The 19,813-nt window shown below is 41.6% G+C and overlaps 1 protein-coding gene across 9 annotated transcripts in view; it reads left to right on the top strand.

The window, feature by feature from the left end:
• ttll7 (tubulin tyrosine ligase-like family, member 7) overlaps positions 1-19,813 on the top strand; it is a 112,291-nt gene that overhangs the window by 46,126 nt on the left and 46,352 nt on the right. For all 9 annotated transcript variants that reach the window (XM_063496247.1, XM_063496248.1, XM_063496246.1 and 6 more), the window contains 2 exons: positions 8,238-8,396; positions 18,579-18,673. In XM_063496247.1, coding sequence (XP_063352317.1) covers positions 8,238-8,396; positions 18,579-18,673 — 254 coding nt within the window. The remainder of the gene's footprint in view (positions 1-8,237; positions 8,397-18,578; positions 18,674-19,813) is intronic.

Raw genomic sequence — 19,813 nt, 5'->3', positions numbered from 1 at the left:
ATGCTGTGATTTACCAGAGACACTGTAATATACTATGAATATTGTAATTTTAAATAAATACTATGTTTTAGCAAAAATACTCCAGTTTAGCACAAATATTATAATATAGCACAAATACTATTCTATAGCAGAAATGCTATATTTAGAAAGAAAAATATAATATAGTAGAAATACTATGATTTAGCAGAAATCCTACAATATAGCTTAATAACAATGATTTAGAACAGATACTATGATTGAGCAGAATAGTAATAACTTAAGTGAAAATATTGGAAAGGTAAAATGATAAGCTGAAAAAAAAGGAACATGGTTAAGTTCGCTCAAAACTAATTTTTGTTCACCTGTGAAAAAATAAAATAAAAATACATTTAGAAAAAAAACAAATAAGAGCAGCCAACAGATACACACAAAATCAAATATGGATACACAAATGTACAGAGAGAGACACAGACAGGGTCTATGCCAGTCAACCAGTCTGAATATATTATATTTTTATCCAACAATGAGATGCTGCCCTAAAAAGGGTCTTTGTGTGTGTGTGTCTCTCTCTCTCTCTCTCTCACACACACACACACACACACACACACACACACACACACACACAGCAGCAGCAGCAGCAAGTGAACAGGATGTTTCTAGGTCAGTCAAACAGCTGTGAGCTTCTCAATTTGAATCCACCAATCAGAGAGGCTGTGTACTTTCTCCCGCCAAAACTGGTGCACTAAGTGCAGGCTTTTACACACGCAGCACAGAGAGAGACAGGATTTTTGCAATCTATTTCTCATAGTCAGGATTCCCCTCAAACAAACAGCCATAAATTCCTAACCGTAGGGGCTAAAACGGTCATTCTTAGACCATTTTGTTCAGAAGACATGGGGGAATCTTGAAATGTTGACCATTTAAAATAAAAATATAAAATATTATAGATATATGACATAGATGATTGGTTGGCTTAGAAGCCATTCAAAGCAAAAAAAAAAGAAAAAGTCTCCTAACTCAAGAGATGAACCAGTGTGTCCCCACATAGACAACTTAGAAATTTTTTTTTAAATGTTATCTTTAGGTAATTTCTTTCTAGCAGCCTGTCACTAATACACATCACTTGTTTCCATTTCATTAATTGAATCTATGAATAATGCCAAAGATAACAGTGACAGGCATAAAATAATATTTTTAGAACAACAGTATGATTCCCAACGACCTGAAAACCTTGCATCTCTCAGCATGGTGTGCAGTGTCCTTGAAAAAAAATAAAATCTGAGGTAAGCGAAGCACAAAAAGAAATCGCAGCCATGAAAACAGAAAAGGAACATAGAAAAAAAGACTACCTACAGCAGATCAGTATCTGAAAGTCTTGTCATGTTTCCGTTGCTTAAGAATGGTTATTAAACCAAATGACACTGATGCTGAGGCATGCCAAATTACACAAAAGCTGGACTTAAAAACAAAATCACTGGAATCATGGCTTGTGGAGTAAAAAAAAAATCCAAAATGGAATTTTTTGTTTGGTCTACAGTCATCTGTAAAACATGGTGGAGGCTCTGTCATGGTTTGGGGCAGCATTTGTTTGAGATCTTCTCACAACTGATGAAATTATGAACAAAAAACAAAGAAAAACAAAAAACAGTGGAACATTAACAGTCATTGATTTGCCTCCCCAGAGCCTGGACCTTAACATTATTGAAGCAGTGTGGAGTCATCTGACAGAACAAAATGCAGAAACAGCCAAAGAGGACCTTTGAATGTCCTTCAAGAAGCCTGGAGAACTATACCCATATTGCTAGTAAAATACAAAGAATGAAGAGTGGCCCAAGATTTTTGTTAAGTACATATAGTTTAAAAATTGCAATGCTGCAATGCCAGTCTTCTACATTAAGTTAAAGCCCTAATAAAAGTGTGGAAATGACCAGAATTATGCAAACTTACAAATATGCTGTCAGTTCGTTTGAGTGATGGCACATCTGGGTCAGCAGCATCAGAGTATGAACTTTCAGGAGTGATTATATCGATGTCAGTATCACCCTCAACATCAACAATTATTTCCTATGGAGAGAGGGGGGATGTAAGACATTGACAGCAATGACTGTAATACATCGAAAAAGATATCAAACCTGATTTTTAACTTCTCAACCCAAAGCGAATTAAGAGAGAATTTTTTACATTTTGAGTTCTGTAAGTAAACTGTAACAACCTCATGTGTTTGATTTGAATAACATATCTAGATATTTTAACTTTCCATACATTTGCAATCTGTGTAGTAGACTTATGCTGACCTCACTTGGACATTTTCAGGTAAATGAGAGATTTGTTTGGTTTCTTGTCCTGACTGGCACTAAAGATGTGTCCCAAAAAGTAGGCTGCATCCTCCTGAGGACGCATTTGTAGACCGATTACATCACAGCGATGCCCCGAAGGCTGTCCCAATTCGTAGACTCCTCCGAATCTGGCCGACAAATGCGTTCTCCTTTTCCCCAGATTTGAATGATGGGTCGGGTGTATCCTTCATGCGCCACCGTATCCTAGAATTCATAGCATGACCCAGCCAATTCCAGTTTCCAACAATGGCGGCCGCTACTAAGTTTTAATATTACTCTTATTACTCTTTCTGGGTCACAAAATAAACTTTTAACATATTTTCAGGCGAGAATGTAGCTGTGTAAACTTCAATTATCTGCTCGGTTTATCAAGACATCGCATATTTGCAAAAGTGCTCAGATGTTTTCGGAGACTTCCGTTACCCAGCCGCTCGATAGCTGACTGGAGGGTTCAATGGTCACTCGAGCCGGCGAGAACAGCAGAGTCCCGGCTTCATTGTTTTCAAATCCTTTCACTACTCAAGTTAAACATGATATACAAGTCACTCAGTAACTTAAAAATGTTATTGTTTGGCTTTTTTCAGTGTTTTATTTGTTCCGAAGTAAATTGGTTTGGCTGAGATCAAAGTTATTAGGTTAGATTAGATTAAATAAAACTTTATTAATCTCTGGGGTGGGTTGCTCCGGGGTTTTCACACAGCTAAATAAACGTCAAACAGAAAACTGATTAAACAGAAGTGTGAGATGGTCGAGAATTTACGGCAGTGTCCCGTCATATGAGTTTATAAAACTCCACCGAGACAGCTGGTGACGCAAATCTGAAGGTTAGACCGTCCCGTTTCACAAGCCTCGCACTTCCGGCCTTCTCGGTCTTTGAAGGACCCGGCCCACGTAGACCGCGAATGCCGGGTCTTCCGAAGGATGCGGCCTAGGTTTTGGGACACAGCTTGAGTGTCAACATACTTTGCACACCATCTTAATATACAACCAATTTCTACAGAATGCAAATTTTTTGCAAGTTTCATGAGCTGCGGAGGATAACAAACTCACTTTAGCATTAAATATAACTGTGGAAAATTGAGTGTGGTTTAAGGGGGGTAATGAGTTATGGATTCTCAATCATGAGGTATATCCTGAAGTCCGTTTCATTATCACTACTGTGGGCTGTGCTCTTGTGCTTGTGTGTCAAGTCCTGCTTCTGTCACCTACTTGTGTGTCAACATAACCCAACTTTTATACAAATTAGGCTAACATGCAGAGAAAGAAAGGCAGAAAAGCCACATAATGACTGGCAGCTGTCACATTTATTTATTTATTAATCAATCCCAGCACCACCGCTAATTTTTTCATCTATATCTACATGGTAAACTGTTAAACTTGTAGAGTACTGAGCCTGTTATATACCACAAGTTGAAATCAATTTGCTACTTACCAAAGTCTTGGAAGCTGCAAGTTGCTTAGGTGAGAGCTGGGGTTGTGATGAAGTCTCACCCTCTTGGTTTGTTCTCTCCGATGGCTAAACATTACAGAGACAAACATTTCTTTTGATAAGGTTCACAAAAAGGTGATGAACAAGACCAATACACTCCTAAATGCATCCTCTGTTTTATTTAAACCTAATGCTGTGTAAGAAAACACAGCATTACTACACATACCTTGGTTTTGAAGTCTAAATTCAGAAGGCTTTAATTACAGCACAACCAAAAGAAAAAGAAAAAAAAAACCCTTTCTATTAGCCTATAGTTGACTAAACATGGCTCCATCTTAAAAAGTGGCCCTCAGTACTGCTGTAAACTAAGCTGTAGACAATTTCAGCTTGCACTGAGTGATGGAATGTACCAAACATTTTTTTCAAGTACAGAAGTACAAAAAAATAAATAAATTTAAAAAAAATGAAAAGCTGAATTTCAGATATGATAATCAGCCAGGCTGATAACACCCCCTGAAATACATGTAGTGTGTACACGCTTTACTTTTATGTATACATTTGATATTGAAGTACATTATTTGCCAGGTAATATTTATGATACTTAGATACATATATCGGATATTCAAGAACTTAATGATGTACTTACATGACTGCCTCACTTTTTTACCAAAGTACTAGTTTACTACAAACATTTACATTTTAGTTTAGAATGACATTTGGGTACTTTCTACAATGCAGCTTCTACTTCTTTATAAAAGGCTAATATGTCTTGCTTAAATGTCAGTCCTGGGTTTGTACACTATCCCCCCTCCTCCCACACTTGGCAAAAGCCATTTCAAATTAGTTAACTAAAGAGCTGACCCGATGCTAAAGTTGCTTGGGTGAAACTCGGGCGTTACAGAGGCAAAAAAAGAAAAAGAAAAAATTAGGCACCTGGCTTTGGTGAAATAAATAAAAAATAATAATTTTCAGTACACCTGCGTAATCAAACCAACACACCCGTACAGAATGTTTTGGCACATGCATTCATACTGTCACAAATCTAAGTCAGAAGCACCACTGTATTTATTAATATTGTAATATGGGAAAAATCAAAACCCAATCATGATTACCTGTGTTTGGTGTTTTAAGGAGTCCATGGCTTTTGACAAGCATTTATCATGATGGTCTCTCAGGTGTTGCAAACGTGCCTTCAGTCTGGTGGATCGTTTACTCTGGAGGAGGTTAAACACAAAACAGCTAACATAACATGTCCATACCTGAAGTACACTAGTTTTATACATCAACAAGTAAGAAATACACACTTAGTGATAATGGGGATAGTATTTAAGGTGACATCAATAGGTCTAATCACATATGTCAGTCTCTATAAAGACGTGGTGCAAATATGAATACGGTTTTATAAAAATCAATCTTTTGAATATTTGTCATAGTTTAAATGAAGCTGTGCAGTAGTCTGTTCACATGCTTAATATTGTTACATTTATTTATCTTAATTAACTATGATAGTAATTTTATTATTTAATATTTTTAGTACTTCATCATTTGTGATTAACAGCCATCAAGCAACTGCAGAAGGAAAATGGGTTTTTTTTGTCTATCAAAAACAATCACAACAAAACTTAAACCACCACCAAATTACTTTCCACGGCTGAATATTTAACTGAAGTCGGTCCGTCTGCTGCTCTGGTACTGTCGCTGCCCCCGCGACCTCACACACCCAAAAAACAGCCGAGAGAGCACAGACTTTACGCCCGTGGGTCCACCTCCCCTGCAGCGGCACTGCAGACCACGCCCCGCCACACACATCAAACATGTAAAATAAATATTTATGCACTTTTGCATTCACTTTTTGTTTTTTGTTTTTTTTACACAGTGTTCTGAATGATTCACAATGGTCTACAGCCAATCTTGTGTATTATTATACAAACTTTGGTTGTAAGATGCAGATAACTATTTAATAAAAAGCTAAATATTTTATATGAGAGTAAGAAAGAAAAGTATATCTTTGTGTCTCCCTTTCCCTGTTAATGCTCTACCTGGCCCCCTGGCAAAAGCTTTGCTAGATCCGCCCCTGCACAGTTACCAGCTGTCAGCTGATCAGCAAACATCAGCTGATACTAGAAATTAAAATCAAATGAATTCTAACAACAGCTGATCAAACTTAAACGTGATACTGTTGTTTAGCGCGATAAACAAGAGCGAAAAGCCGATCATTGATCAGTTTCATGATTGAAGTTGCAACAGGCGAGAGAATGACACGGGAGGCTTCCTAACGACAGAATAAATCATAATATTTTCTCTGAATGTGGGACGATTCCCTTTGTACGGCAACTCTACGAACTAACCCTTATGAATAAAATAAAGTTCAACGTCAGTAACTTAGCGCGCACACAGCTGTATAGAAACTCCCGTCGTGCTAGCTAGCACACAGTACGATTGTAAAAGGTCAGCACAACAAAAATAAACTACACCTAAACTCGGTTTATATCTGACCCAAATAGAGTGCAGTTCATAACTTCTTACCTGAAATTCAGTTCACCTCACGCTCCTGCCTTCGGTTTCCCTGATCCACGATTGACCTCTGCGTTAGCTACCACCGGTCGATCGGCGGCCGCCTCGTATGTCTCGTTCCCAGCATGTTCTTTCTGACACACACCGGTGGATATCTGCCCTCGGTTGTAGCTCCGCGTTAGCCAAGACCAAACAACTCAGTTATTTTATCCACATGACCAGCATCATCGGCCCATATAAATGAAAAATAAGTCCAGCTAAGACACAGACTGCTGGTGAGCGATCGGGTGATGAAACGAGCGTCAGCAGTCTCACTGTAAGCTAAGCCCGGGTGCTCGAAGGGTCACTAGCTAGCCACGCTAGCTAGTTAGCCGGCTAGCAGCAACATCGTCAGAGAAATGTTGCTAATATGGGATGTCTTGATAAAACGAGCAGATATTTGAAGTTTACACACCTACATTCTCGCCTGAAAATATCTTAAAAATTTATTTTGTGACCTGGAAACACTAATAAAAGACATTTAAAACGAAGACGTGTCCGCCATTGTTTAACTCGGCAGAGGTGTGCTATGAATTGTGGGATATGGAGTTTTCCACCAAGCATTGCGGTTACCGTAACTATTCAATGGTTCGCGCAACCTTAAAACTTCCAATGGTTCCTGAAAGCAGCGAGGCTGTGGGCGCTATTGATATTGTCGTCATTACGGTATCCAAATAAGGGTAGACAGGATGTACCACTCCCGGCATACCACTAGAGAGAGCCAACACACCACAAATGAAGTCTGTTTCTATGGCGCCAAAAGGAGAATCTTTCTAAATTTGCACTAAAATATTAATATTTAAAAAACTATAAAAGTCATGAACACCAAAAGTCATACCATACTAGTCCAGCTCCAGCCGCACAAAATGATCTAACATATGTAACCCTATTGTCAAAACTGTGTGCCTCTTGGCATAGGCACACTTAAATAAATAAAATGATTTTAAAAAGGAGCAGGTTAAACCATTCTAGCTCAAAGCTAGCAAGATACAGGCACGCATCCACACACATAAGGTGCGAGGCAGTGGCCAGTGCTGGGGGCTCAGGATAAGGAGGGAGGTGATGTGGGCAGGGACAAATGACACACACGCGCGCGCATACACCAGCCACTGCTGGGGACTCTGGGCATAAACAGTGGTAGTGGGACCAGGTGTTTGTGCTGAGCAGCCTGTGGGGTCAGACGGGTGGATGAATTGTCATATGGTTGGAGGTGTGTGAGCGACAGACAGATAGAAAAGGGAGAGGGGGGTGCAGCCTTATCAGGCCAGGGCCAGACCACCATACACCTCTCCTGCACCCAGCAGTCAGACTGGACTGGGCAAACTGCAGGCCAGCAGCACTGTGTGGGGCTTGACTGGTGAGGGTAAGCTATGTGCATCGTGTTTGTGTGTGTGTGTCAGACTGAGCATGTTTACCCCAGTTGCACGCTGGGAGTAGGCAGGCTGGTAGCAGCCAGCACAGATAGGTGCAAGCACAAACATGCGCACAGGTTGGGCACCACAAGCAACGGAGATGGACCACCACCAACTTTGGTGAAAGTCTCTGTGTGAGAGCAATTCAAAAGGCTTTAGCTTTTAAACCGACAGACTGTCTTTATAACGCATTCGAGTTCAGGATTAAATAAACATTTCATTCCCGCCTCTGTGGAGCATGTCTGTGGGTTGCATTTCTAGTGTGTCCGTCACGATTGGTTCATTGTCAGTTTTGTCCTAAATACAAAGGTACAATCCCTTATCTGCAGTTTTAAAATGAAATTAAAGCAAAGAGTTTTAATTTCACCATTTCCTGATTAAGGAGACCTTTTAATCAGCAGCTATAAAGCCCACAGCCTATGGCTTCTTAGGATAAACGAAACCTACTAAAGAAAAAAAGTACAATTGAGTTCTCTTTGTAAATGCAGCTGGCTGATTCTCTCTGGCTTTGTGTGTCTGTCTTGCCAGGAGCTGGTGGTGAAGACATTAATAGTAGCTGAGCCCCACGTGCTGCACGCCTACCGCATGTGTCGCCCTGGCCAGCCACCGGGGAGTGACAGCGTCTGCTTCGAGGTCCTGGGCTTTGACATTATTCTGGACCGCAAACTCAAACCCTGGTTATTGGAGGTATAATTCTGTTTATTTACAGTATATGTACAGCATGCATGTGTGTGTAAAGCTGGTTAAATTGGAGAAGTGTGTTTCTCTCAAAAACTGCATTTTCTAGAATATATTTTGGAGGTGTAATTTCACTAGATAATTTGAGATATTTAATTTCTAGACTACTATTACTATTTTTCTGTATACTGTTAGTATGTCGTGCTAAGCTACTATTTGTGTGTGCTATTTTAAAAACATTTTCAACAAATAGTGAAGGTACACGTGTATTTTGTCTTCTGTGATTTCTAATGTTTCTGTAAAGTCTCACCTGTCTGCGCTGCTACTGAAGTGACAGCGGCTCCAGACTGATGTAATGTGGTATAAGCAGGAGACAGGGAGACGTTACCGCACACTGACAGAAAGCATAAACACACACTGATTTGTGCCCACACGCTCTGGTGCCCACACACAAACACCCGCACGGTCTGAAGTACGTGTTTACGCGCTTCCGAACACACGGAGAGACTCCCGTAAAATGAAAGGAACTCACACAATCGCAGCCATGCATGCTTGATTACACGCATGCGGGCATTCATGCACACCCATAGATGCATACAGAAATGCATGAATATACAGCAGCCTATAAGACACGATAAAGACACCCCACCCCATACTCCCCTGCAGGCTTTAAAATATAGGCCAGAATAGCAGGCTGACTAGTAATTCTTCAAGTGTCAGTCACTGGAGTGTCAGGCATGCAGGAGATTGAGTCAAATTCAGATTCCACTCCAGGATTTCTATCTCACTGCTCTGATGTCAGCAAGTGAGTTAAAGTGTGACCTAAATCCTTTAACCCAAAGTGGCTGCACCTCCACCCCCATCCCACAAATTGACTCGAGGATGGGGAAATGCCTTGGGGATAATTGTTTGGGGTTTCTTCCTCCCATCATGCCAACCCAAAATAAAATTTTTAGGGTTTTTTCTGAGATTTTGGAAAAACAAAGTGACATTTGATAGTTGGTTGGTATTTTCAGGCGCTGGCATTTTCTGTCATCTTGGAATTAGGGCGCTATTATTACCCTACGTGACATTTCTTGTGTAGCTGAGCAGTTGTAGTATAAGACAAAAGGATGTACAAGAGAGAGCAAGAGGATGGTGTTCCTTTTGACTGCTGGTGCACCGTGACAGCATTTGTGAGCATTTTGTGTGTGTGTGTGTGTGTGTGTGTGTATGAGACATAGCAAACAGCCGTGAATGCAGTTGTTCCACTCCAGCAGTAATGATCCCCCCTGTGCTACTAGCAGCTCTCTATAAGTCTCATCAATTAACATCCCACGCACACACACACACACACACACACACACACACACACACACACACACACACACACAAACACACAACCCTGCTTCTCTTTCACGCAACATTTACAGCAACAATAATTTATTTCCCAAATTCAACTGATTAGTCAGGGGATAGTTGCAAGCAAAGAGACCCCCTCTCAAATCCTCACTGCGTACACTGTCAAGATTGAAAATAACTTTATTACCACTTTTTAGCCCGTCGACATTTGTTGCTATTCAGCAGGGACGCAACAAGCAGGCGGGCCCATAGGCTGGTTTCCACAAACGGTACCCTATGGCAAGCCCTTAGGTCTAAATTTAATTTTTCAGCAGATCGCTTTGCAGCATTTTGTAGTAAACTGAATCTATTTCAGCCCATTTCACCATTTGTTTTAACTTTCTGTTTTCTTCCTGCCCTCGAGTCGATATGAAACAGTAAAAATTAAATTGAACCACAATCTAGGTCTTACAGGTTTGTTCTGGATTTGTGGACGCCCACCACTCAGGTTTCCTTGTTGGTGTCACTGTGAATTACACGTGCCATGCTTCGTTGGGGCTTTACCCAGACTGCTGTTCCGACACTGTCCTCTCTTGCTCTTTTAAATGTCAGAGTTGGTTGTTGGACATTCAAGCTCACAACCAGGAAATGAAAGTTCAACCTGCGTAGACTCAAAAGCTAGTTGGATACGTGAAAGCTAGATGGTATCATATACAAGAAACTGTCAGATCATATTATCCCTGTTCTTTACATTTGTGTTTTTGTCAGCTGTTTTTGAGAGCGTGTAGGAGGATGGAGAGGGAAGAAGAAAAAGGTTGTGTTTCACATCCTCCAATTATACCTTCAGAAAGGAGATACGAGGGTTTTTTTCAGTGGGGCAGCGTGATATTCAAAATAAGGCAACTCCAAACTCCTGTGTTAGAGGATGCATTTGCCTCTTTGTTGCAACTGCAAAAAAAGGAAAAAAACCCTGTGTGATACAGTACACTATCTCTTTGTAAGTGGACACAAGCACAAAGAGATATCATTGGAAATATACTGATAACAAACACAGAGGAATAAAGAGGGACACTCCACAGACCAGCAGACACCTGCTAAGTAGCTTGTCACACCGGTGAGTAGAGAAAAGGCAAGGGGTGATGAGTCTCAAACCACGGCCAGCCATCAAAAAAGGCACATTGTGCTCAAAGCAAAACGAGAAAGGGGAGATGGGAAGCTAAAAACGAGAGCGAGGGAGAGAGACAGGCTTTTGTGTGATCCTTATCTTAATTCAGCAGAGTTTTCAACACAAGTTTTACCTCCTATTGACATTCAAAACATCAGCACTACATAGGCACACATACACACAAAGACACACACATACACGCACTTGCTCAAATGGCGTAACCTGAGACATTCACTTTCATTAAACCAGCCCAGACAGCATCTGTGTTTCGTATAGGAAAGGCGTTTCATTGAGCCGGGATCTTTGCTTCATGCAGGCGCACACTCGAGTGTGTACACACACACTCACTTGCATTATCCAAGCACACATTCAAACACGCCTCTCTGCCTAGACTGTAGTTTCTATCGTCAAGGCCAAGGCTTTTGCTTTTAGCGGTTCATTGAGTGTTTTCTTTCTCTTTTAAAAGCAAAAAACCCAGAAAAAACAAACAAAAAAACTAAGCAAAGCAGGAGAAAAAAAAATCACTGCACGTGTTTTCTGTTTAGCTCATTAATTGCCTCGTGGCACAAGCTCATGAATTCTGTAAGCATGTAGTGGTGTTATCAGTGGCACTATACAGGTCAAAAGGACCAGAAAGTTTAAATTAATCCAGCGTCAGGTGTAAGGAGTGCATTTACTTGTTGGCGAAATGCAGCAGTGGGACAATATTATGTCCCCGCACCCCTCGACCCTGCAGCCTCTTTAGGACCCGTGGTCTGTAAGCTGGCATGACAAATAGTTTCAAATTTACAGAGAAAAATATAAAAATGGGAAAGGACAAGACGTATACACGCACACACACACACAAAACTATTGCCTTAAATTTTCCACCCCTGAAACACAATCTGACAAAGAGCGCAATTTAGCGTTCTCACGAGGTCCTGATGGGTATCCGCGGACCCCAGCACAAGGACCAGTGAACTGAGGCCCAGCCTCATTACAGGCTCTGGCTCACTTCATTTTTTTTAAGCTGTTTCCCCACATGCAGCATAAAAAAGCTCCAGCTGGTCAACTCTAAATAAGAAGAAACAAGTGTTTGTAGTGAGCATGAATAATTAGAAACCTCCCCGGTCCCCGCGAAGCTGTCTCTCTAGTGCCGGGCTCCAGGCAGCTTAGAGGCTGGTCGGCCTGCTTGTTAGGGCTACAGTCAGCATGTGACGGTGTGCTTGTGTCTCTGTGTGTGCGTGTGTGTAGAAGTGAATGTAAGTTAGCGTGTCTAAATTTGATTTGCACTGTGTGAATGTGTGCAGTGTTTGGTACTGTACACGTGTTCGGCTGGACGTTAAACACACACCATGAGAGATACAGCCGAGGATGTGTCTGCGATTTTGTGTAAATCTTTCTACTCCCTGTCCGCGTGTGTGTCTGTGTGTGCGTGTGTGTGTGTCTGGATGAATGGTCTTTGCCCCTCTGGGAATAGTCCTCTGCAGTGTGTGGTACGCTACCCTCATCTGCTTACCGACTCCAGCCCATAGTCTTGCCTTTTATTCAGTGAGATTGGCAGGTTTAACTCTTCTGAAACACACACGGGCCTATTCAGGAAGAGAGAAGGAAGAAGTTGGGCGACTTTCACAGCGTTTTATGTGTCATTGTGTCATATTAAGATAGCATTGCACAAAGGCAGCTTGATTATTGATGGCAACAATTTAACTACCATCCCCTCATCCATCTCTTGTGCTCTTTCTTCGTGTCCTGTCCCCCTTTTTAGGACCGCTGTGCAAAATGATTGGCAGCTAATGAGGCGGGCGTGGTTAGGCAAACTGTGGCACGGGTTTGCTTGTCACGGGGTATTTGTGTGTTTGTATGTGTGACTGGCCATTACAAAAACAGACCAACAGTCTCCAGCTGGGCTGCTTCCCCAAGGGTGGCGATTTTTCACCCTTCCCCTCACCCCTTCCTGCAACTTTCCCCTCTTTGTGTGCTTTGTGTCTCCGTTTGTTTCAAGATGAGTTTTGGTTTGTCCTTCCAGCCCATCAGCGCCAACATAATCCAGACTTCCTTTTTCTTTGGAGTGTTTTTGTGTGTGTTTGGGGGAAGTAATCTGCATTGGCAACTGTAAACAGATGCACAGAGACAAACACATCGATAGTTTTCACACTTTCCTATTTTCCAACCACATACAGACACCAAATGAGTTGGATCTGAGGAAATACTGCTAATGCCTTGGGTGGAATAAATAGTTGCTCACACTTGTTCAGATTTCCAGTAGAAATTCTATTTCATCTGTGGAGAATGAGGTAAAAATGTAATGTTCTTATAGCCTTTCATAAAAGTGTAAAGAGTAGAGATGTTTTCCGGGTACTCTTAGAGGATGGATTTAGAGGTTAGCCTGCCTTTCACATATTTCCTGAGGAAATTTCAGAAGTGTTTCCTAACACCTGCTACAGCCGACTCGAACATTATTGTGTATTCAGAGTGATTAAAGAGGAATTTACTTGCTACCTGTGCTCTCCAAATAATTTTCATCCCTTCATGATTGAATTTTCTAGGGTAAATGATAGAGGAGAATACATACAGTTTGATATTCTCAATTATCTTTCCGAGTCTCTTTTGCCCCCTTCCACCTTTCATTCTCCTTTTGTCTTTGATTAATCTTTGGCACTTAGTGGGATTCATTCTTGTTTAAATGTACATGGATATCGTCCTTACTCTCTGAGGGGTTGTCCTTCCACTTGTAGACCCTAGGTGGCAGTAGTGACCTGCGAGCCACTCCCCGGCTTAAAAGAGGTTTATTAAAGAATAATTAGAATGATGTATGGGACTGTCTGTCTCTATCCATTTTCCCCCAACATGACTATTTCATGGAATAAGTATCAAATTAGGCGCGCACGGGCTTTGTATGTGGGGCAGTTGAAAACATACACCAACTCTTAGTCATTTATCATCAGGCGTATATGGCAGTGCCAGTGTGTCTGTGTGCGCACGTGTGATTGAGAAGGAAGATGCACATTTATGAGTGACATAGGGAACTGTAGTAGGTACAGCTGGATCTGTGGCATATTTGAAGGGAAGACATGTTTTCCCTTCATGTTTATGACAGTCAGCTCTGGACTTATTATGACTGATGATTTATTTTTGTTTGAAGACTCTTTGGCATTTTGAATATTGTGTATAGGTGACTTACTAGATCCACTTAAACCTCATTTAACTACCTTGGATTGTATCCCTTGCAGCTTTTCCATGTCTTCAAAAAGCAAGGGAGGTCAGCAAAGCTAAATAGTGTCCCACTCACTTCCAGGACCTTTACCAGACTCCGCTAGAGTGTCCCTGCATCCGAGTGGACCACGTAAAATGCCACAAAAAGAACAAAACGGTGATTGATAAGACGGCTGAAACAAGAGAGCGACTTAACAGGGTGGCTGTCTGTCTGTCTTGCTGTCGCTCTACTACTCATGCTCGGTTTCCCCCTCTCCCTTTCTGCCTCCCTCTCTCATTCCACCATTGTGCAGCAACAAACACTCCATTCTGACAGCGGTTGAACTGTGCCGATACCCTTGAGCGTGCGGGGCAAAATAGGAGGCTTGTCAAAGCAGTGGTTGTTTACACTCTGCCAGGAATAATAAGAGGGGGTCGTTTTTCTGAACCGATTAATCACGAGCAGCCCTTGTACTTGTTTTAGAGAGCATTCCAGACGCAGAATAAATGTCGATGTGGGGTAGCAATTTGTTGTGGAAATAAAGCAGCTGATTGTTGTTGATCCGGTGCCGTTGCTATATTATTAGGGTCTGTGTGGCGAAGCTGCAGAAGCCACAGGTACAAACTGTTTAACGTCCGCTGCATTTTTAGCAGCGAGCGAGACGCATCATCATCGCCAGGTTAATGGTTTTATTCATAATTGAAGTGATAACAACAGACAGAGATGGAGCATCAGTTAGCGTCTTATCATAATACAAGTGGAGACTTTATTCTCTGTAGTTGTGCAGAACGACCTATGACCCGGTTAATAGTAATCACGTTGTTAGGCATTTATTGTGCTGTTTGGCTCATATTTGCTTACTGGCTATCCTTGGGCAACACACTTAGTTCTCAATTACAATGTTATAAAGCCGTGACTTTATTATGTGTTAAGTGCCCTGAGATGACTTATGTTATGATTTGATGCTATATCAATAAAACTGAATTAAATTTACTTGAATGAGATGCTTCAAGGGGCCAAACATCAACAGATCCATGTTCAAACCAGTGGCTGAATGGAATTTTCCACTTGGAAATTACCAGGCATTATCAAATTAAATAAGCCATGTAAAATTTACTGGTTGCATTTCTCCCTGTTTTGTTTGTACTTTAGTGCTCAAAATAAAGATCAGTAGAGGGACTTGCTGTTCACCGAAAATTCAAACCAAATGGATGGTTTAAAAAAAAAGTCTCACGAGGCTCCCCGGCAACAGCCTGTATTTCACAGTGGTCTTTATGAACGATGGCAGGTTACAGTTTTTTCTTTTTTCTTGAGCCATCTCAATCCCACGACTCAAGGTGCTGAAAATAAAAGCTTTACATTTCCCGTCTTTGTTGTTGTTATAACCCTTTCATCTCTGTACGTTTAATTCAGTAATCAGATGGGGATAAAGGGTCCTGTGAAAAAATTAAAGACCGATATGCTTTTTGACCAAGTGATATTTTGGCTACAGCGATGCGTCGCTGAAGCTGAACCGAATCAAAGAATGAGTAAAAAGGAGTTTCTAATCTTTTCATCTGACGTTTTTATTGAATGCATCTTGGAGCAACCAAGGGCTCCTTTAAGACCCTGCCAGAGTCACTTAAGGAAATCAGAGTGGGGGGTTTTGGGAGCCTGCAGGGGTTCATTAGGACCAGACTGGTTCAACTTCCTTTTGCCAGGGAGGAAATAGCGAACACAGAAACACAGAGAGAGAGAGAAAAATGAAGAGAGGTAACGACCGGAGAATGAGGGCTAGCACGGGGAGGGAGCGGGGACGGGAGGGGAGCGCAGGGTCAGTGGTGACCAGTCAGAAAAACACGGTGAGAGACAGAAAGAGTGGAAATAGAAACTAGGGAGGAGTGCAACTGGCAGCAAGAAGAAGGTGAGAGACAAAACAGCTGAGGGAGAGCAAAGAAAGCCAGCGAGCGCTGCAATGCCAGTCTCTCCTGTGACAGCTTGACACCACGAATCAAACTAAGAAATGAAGACAAGTAACGAGACGAGCGTCACCAGGATCGCTGCCAGTCTGGCTCTTACCTATAGGCTACGGCGCTCTAAAGCCATACTGTTTTCACTGTGGCTGTCATATTGGCGAGCGCTCTAAATGAACACAGACCACCTTTTTTTATTTATTTTTTTTTTAGTAATGTTTCGCTTACTTTGATAAGATAACTGCAGGATGAAGTGGAGCTCTGTCCTCCTCGGCACAGAGAGGATTGTATACTTCATTCTTTTGAGCGAAAGAGTTGCATAGGGTCTCTCTGTTCCTGTTTTTCTCTTGGCGCTAGAACACATTCATCACCCCCGTACTGATAAATGGCTGCTGTATACAAAATAATAAAAAAACACACACACACCCACACTTACAAGGGCACTTCCGTACAAACACACTTCATATTTGTGAGGCTTTTGTAGCTCACCTATGATATTTATGGAGTTATTACCTAAACTAGTTAAAGGGACTCAGGCAGTGACAGCCCAGGGAAGGCTATATGTATATTTACAGACAGCCACAGCTCAGTATAGAGTTTCTGAGGAAATAGCAAGAATAAAAAGCTTCCTGGTATCACAACAGTCACGTTTCTTAGGTCAGTTTGGGTGTAGCTGTTGATCGCTGGAAGGTGCAGATTTACATTTTTTCTTCTTTATTTTATTTTCTATAGCTGCCTCGTGATCCTAATGCGCAGTCTTTCAGCAGTTACGGCCTTTTTTTTGGGTTACGCACACAAGCGCTCTGGCTCTCGCAGTTCCTGGGAGTCTAGCAGCGGTGTAAATATTATCTTACATCACTGTTCCCGAATCTGCCACACAGCACTGAGCACCTTTATGTCAGGATTAGTAATGGGTAGTTCAGATGTAGGAGAGAGAAGGAGGGATGGAGTTACAGAGAGCTACCCCCACAACCCTTGAGAGGCTTTGCATGCCGTCTCCAAAGGGGCTTTCAAATTTTGGTGCTCGGGAAAACCTTATGGTTCCAAATAGCTCGATGCTGCACGCCAGCCTTTTTTTCCCCCATCCATCTCTTTTACCGTCCTTTACCCCACATTCCTGATTGGTGGATAGAACGGGATCTGTAATAGACACTAAAACCTGTGATTAGCTCAGTTTTGCTCTGTTACTGAAATCCCGATTTGTGATTGGCTGTTGTCCTGCTTTGATGTTTTCAACTGTATCCAACGGCTTTTTTCCAAAGGAAGACGGGAACTAGAGGAATAGTGTTTCTGATACAAGTACTCACGTTGACTGCAGAATAAGGCTACTGGGAGAGGTTGAATTTCCAGCTAGACGCCCAGACAGTTGGCTGTAATTTTCATTCATAAAAGCAGATAATTTTGACTTCAGGGTACATAAACATTGTCAATGAATTGAGAAAGAAAAACGCTAAATATATTAATAGGAGGACATTGTCTATTAAGGTGATGTTAACTGTTACTTAGAGTTACTGTTCATAACCTGATTTTGTTGGACTGATTTATAGCAACAAAGTGACAAAATTCCCTTCGCTACTCAACAAATAAACCCTTATTACAGATCCCATATGATCACATCACCCAGACATTAAAAAGAAAATGGGCGGTCTAAGACTTTTGGACATTGTTAATAAAAGAGCCGACTTATCTCCAAAATCAAGCGGTATCAGACTCGGCCAGCCTTTCGTTGGGCATCTGTTGCATTGTCATTTGAAGTCAGCTCATAGAAAGACACCATTCCACTCACGGTTGCCAGTTCATTCACCCTCCCTCTGCACTTCTCTTCCATTTTTTGCAGCCTTTGTTGTCTCACATAATCTCTTTCTCACTGTGGGAACATAACAAAGAGTAAAAAGAATTGATTTGTTGTGTCAGGTATAATAACTGATATTTGAATACCTTGCACCAGTGCTGGAAATTGTTCCGTTAAGAATGGTACATTGCTCTTGAATTTCTCCCCAGACGATACCTGCTTTTGTACCTCGAATCCGAGGTGGCTCTTTCTGTTTCTTGCTGAGCAGAATCTCTCTGAGCGCTCTTGATTGTCCGTGATGGCACTGAGCTGAGCGACGGCAATTCTCTGATGCTCGCAAAGACGTGCGCGTCGAGGCGTCGGGCTGTTGCAAGCAATCTTAGGATACAGAGTCAGGAACCAGGGTCAGTTATGGGGTGAGCGATTAACCCACACAATCTGTTTGTATGCATTCACTCTGACGCAAATATGCTCTTCTAAATGCACGGGCATACACTCGTCAGTGCCAGAGTGGATTTATGCCCAGGCAAAGGCTAAGAGTTCCAAAGTGTCCTTCAAAGAGAGAAAAAACCCTCAACTTTCATCTCTTTCTCACTACTTCTCTCCTTGCTGGAACAGATCTTTTTTTTTCTTTTCTCCAAAGATGCTCTAAACTCACTCCTGTAATTGCGTAGCATGCCTGTCTGTTGGACTGATAAGAAAGGAAAAAAAGTGATATGAAGCAGGACAAGAAGAGAAAAAAATACTGAGCATCCTTTGAATGTGTCTGTTCTCTCTTACCTGACAGATCAATCGAGCTCCGAGCTTTGGGACAGATCAGAAGATTGATTATGATGTGAAGAAAGGTGTGCTGCTCAATGCCCTCAAACTCCTCAACATCAGGTATTGTTTTCCACCCTGTCTTACACATACACACCCATGCAAATAGATACCAACAAATTGCATCTACGGTTTGCAAATCCTGCCCCCGGCCCTTTTGCCCGTCTCTAGTGGCTCCCTGTGGCTTTCACAAAAATAAGTAGATGAATAGAAATATAGAAAGTAACTATGCTGCTACTGTAAAAATGTGGAGCCTTTACATTGAATTAAAAAAAATTTGTTCCTCTCAGCCAGTCGGTCACCTGCTGCCTTCTCCTCTTAGTTTTGCTGGAAATCAGTAGAGGTGGCTGGCATGGATGCACGTAAACACATAAATGGCTAGTCTTGACTTAGCTATGCATTCAAAAAGAAATAAAAATGACAGGAAAACAAAGAATTTAACATGGAAAGATTTGTTTCTTTGCTGCTGGCATGCTCAATCTGAAGCCTACAAGATGTTTTATCAACAAACTTCACAATTGCTCTGTTTAGTTGGTGAGGTTTTGTGCGCAGAGGCACTCGAAGTTTGTATCAAGCTTTTCTTTAAAGGGCTTGAAATGCTCAGAATTTCAATCGGTGCTTAGGTTTCTTTTATTTATTTATTTATCTTTTAATTTGACAGCCGAGCAAACTTAAAAATTATTTTGATGCACAGTACAATCCGGCCATTATCTTGTTTTGGTTTCAGACTGATGAGACAGTAGTGACATTAGCGTGAACGCAGCAGGAAGTTGAAGCTTTGGACAAATAAATTGCTGTCTTTCTAAATTTGTGTGTTGGTGTTTCTGTGGTGGATAAAAACGGATAATGGCCAAGGTACAAAGCCATGCAATACCATCTACTGTGTGCTTTGTGAACCCTTCAATCAGAGATGCTGGGTGTTTGTGAGTTTCTGAATGTGTCTTTTTTTTAACCTGTGCGCTGATCTGTGGTTCGTATATCTACATACGCTTCCTCTGCTGCTCTTTGTTTTGGTTTGTGGGTGTATTTCATTTTTTAAAATGCACACTGTTTTTATTTTGGAATGTATTTGTCGTATAGGTAGGGTGCGTGTTTGTGTGTACGTGTGTGTGTTTGTGTTTGCTGGCGTGCTTTTCTGTCCCCTGGCTACGGAGAGTCTGTCCTCTGATTGATCATTGTACACCAGACCTCTGCTCTTTTTTC

Source organism: Pelmatolapia mariae, linkage group LG15, assembly GCF_036321145.2.
Source record: "Pelmatolapia mariae isolate MD_Pm_ZW linkage group LG15, Pm_UMD_F_2, whole genome shotgun sequence".
In the NCBI taxonomy this organism is placed as follows: Eukaryota; Metazoa; Chordata; class Actinopteri; order Cichliformes; family Cichlidae; genus Pelmatolapia; species Pelmatolapia mariae.
The sequence above is the reverse complement of the archived record's forward strand: the minus strand, read 5'-3'. Positions and strand labels throughout refer to the sequence as shown.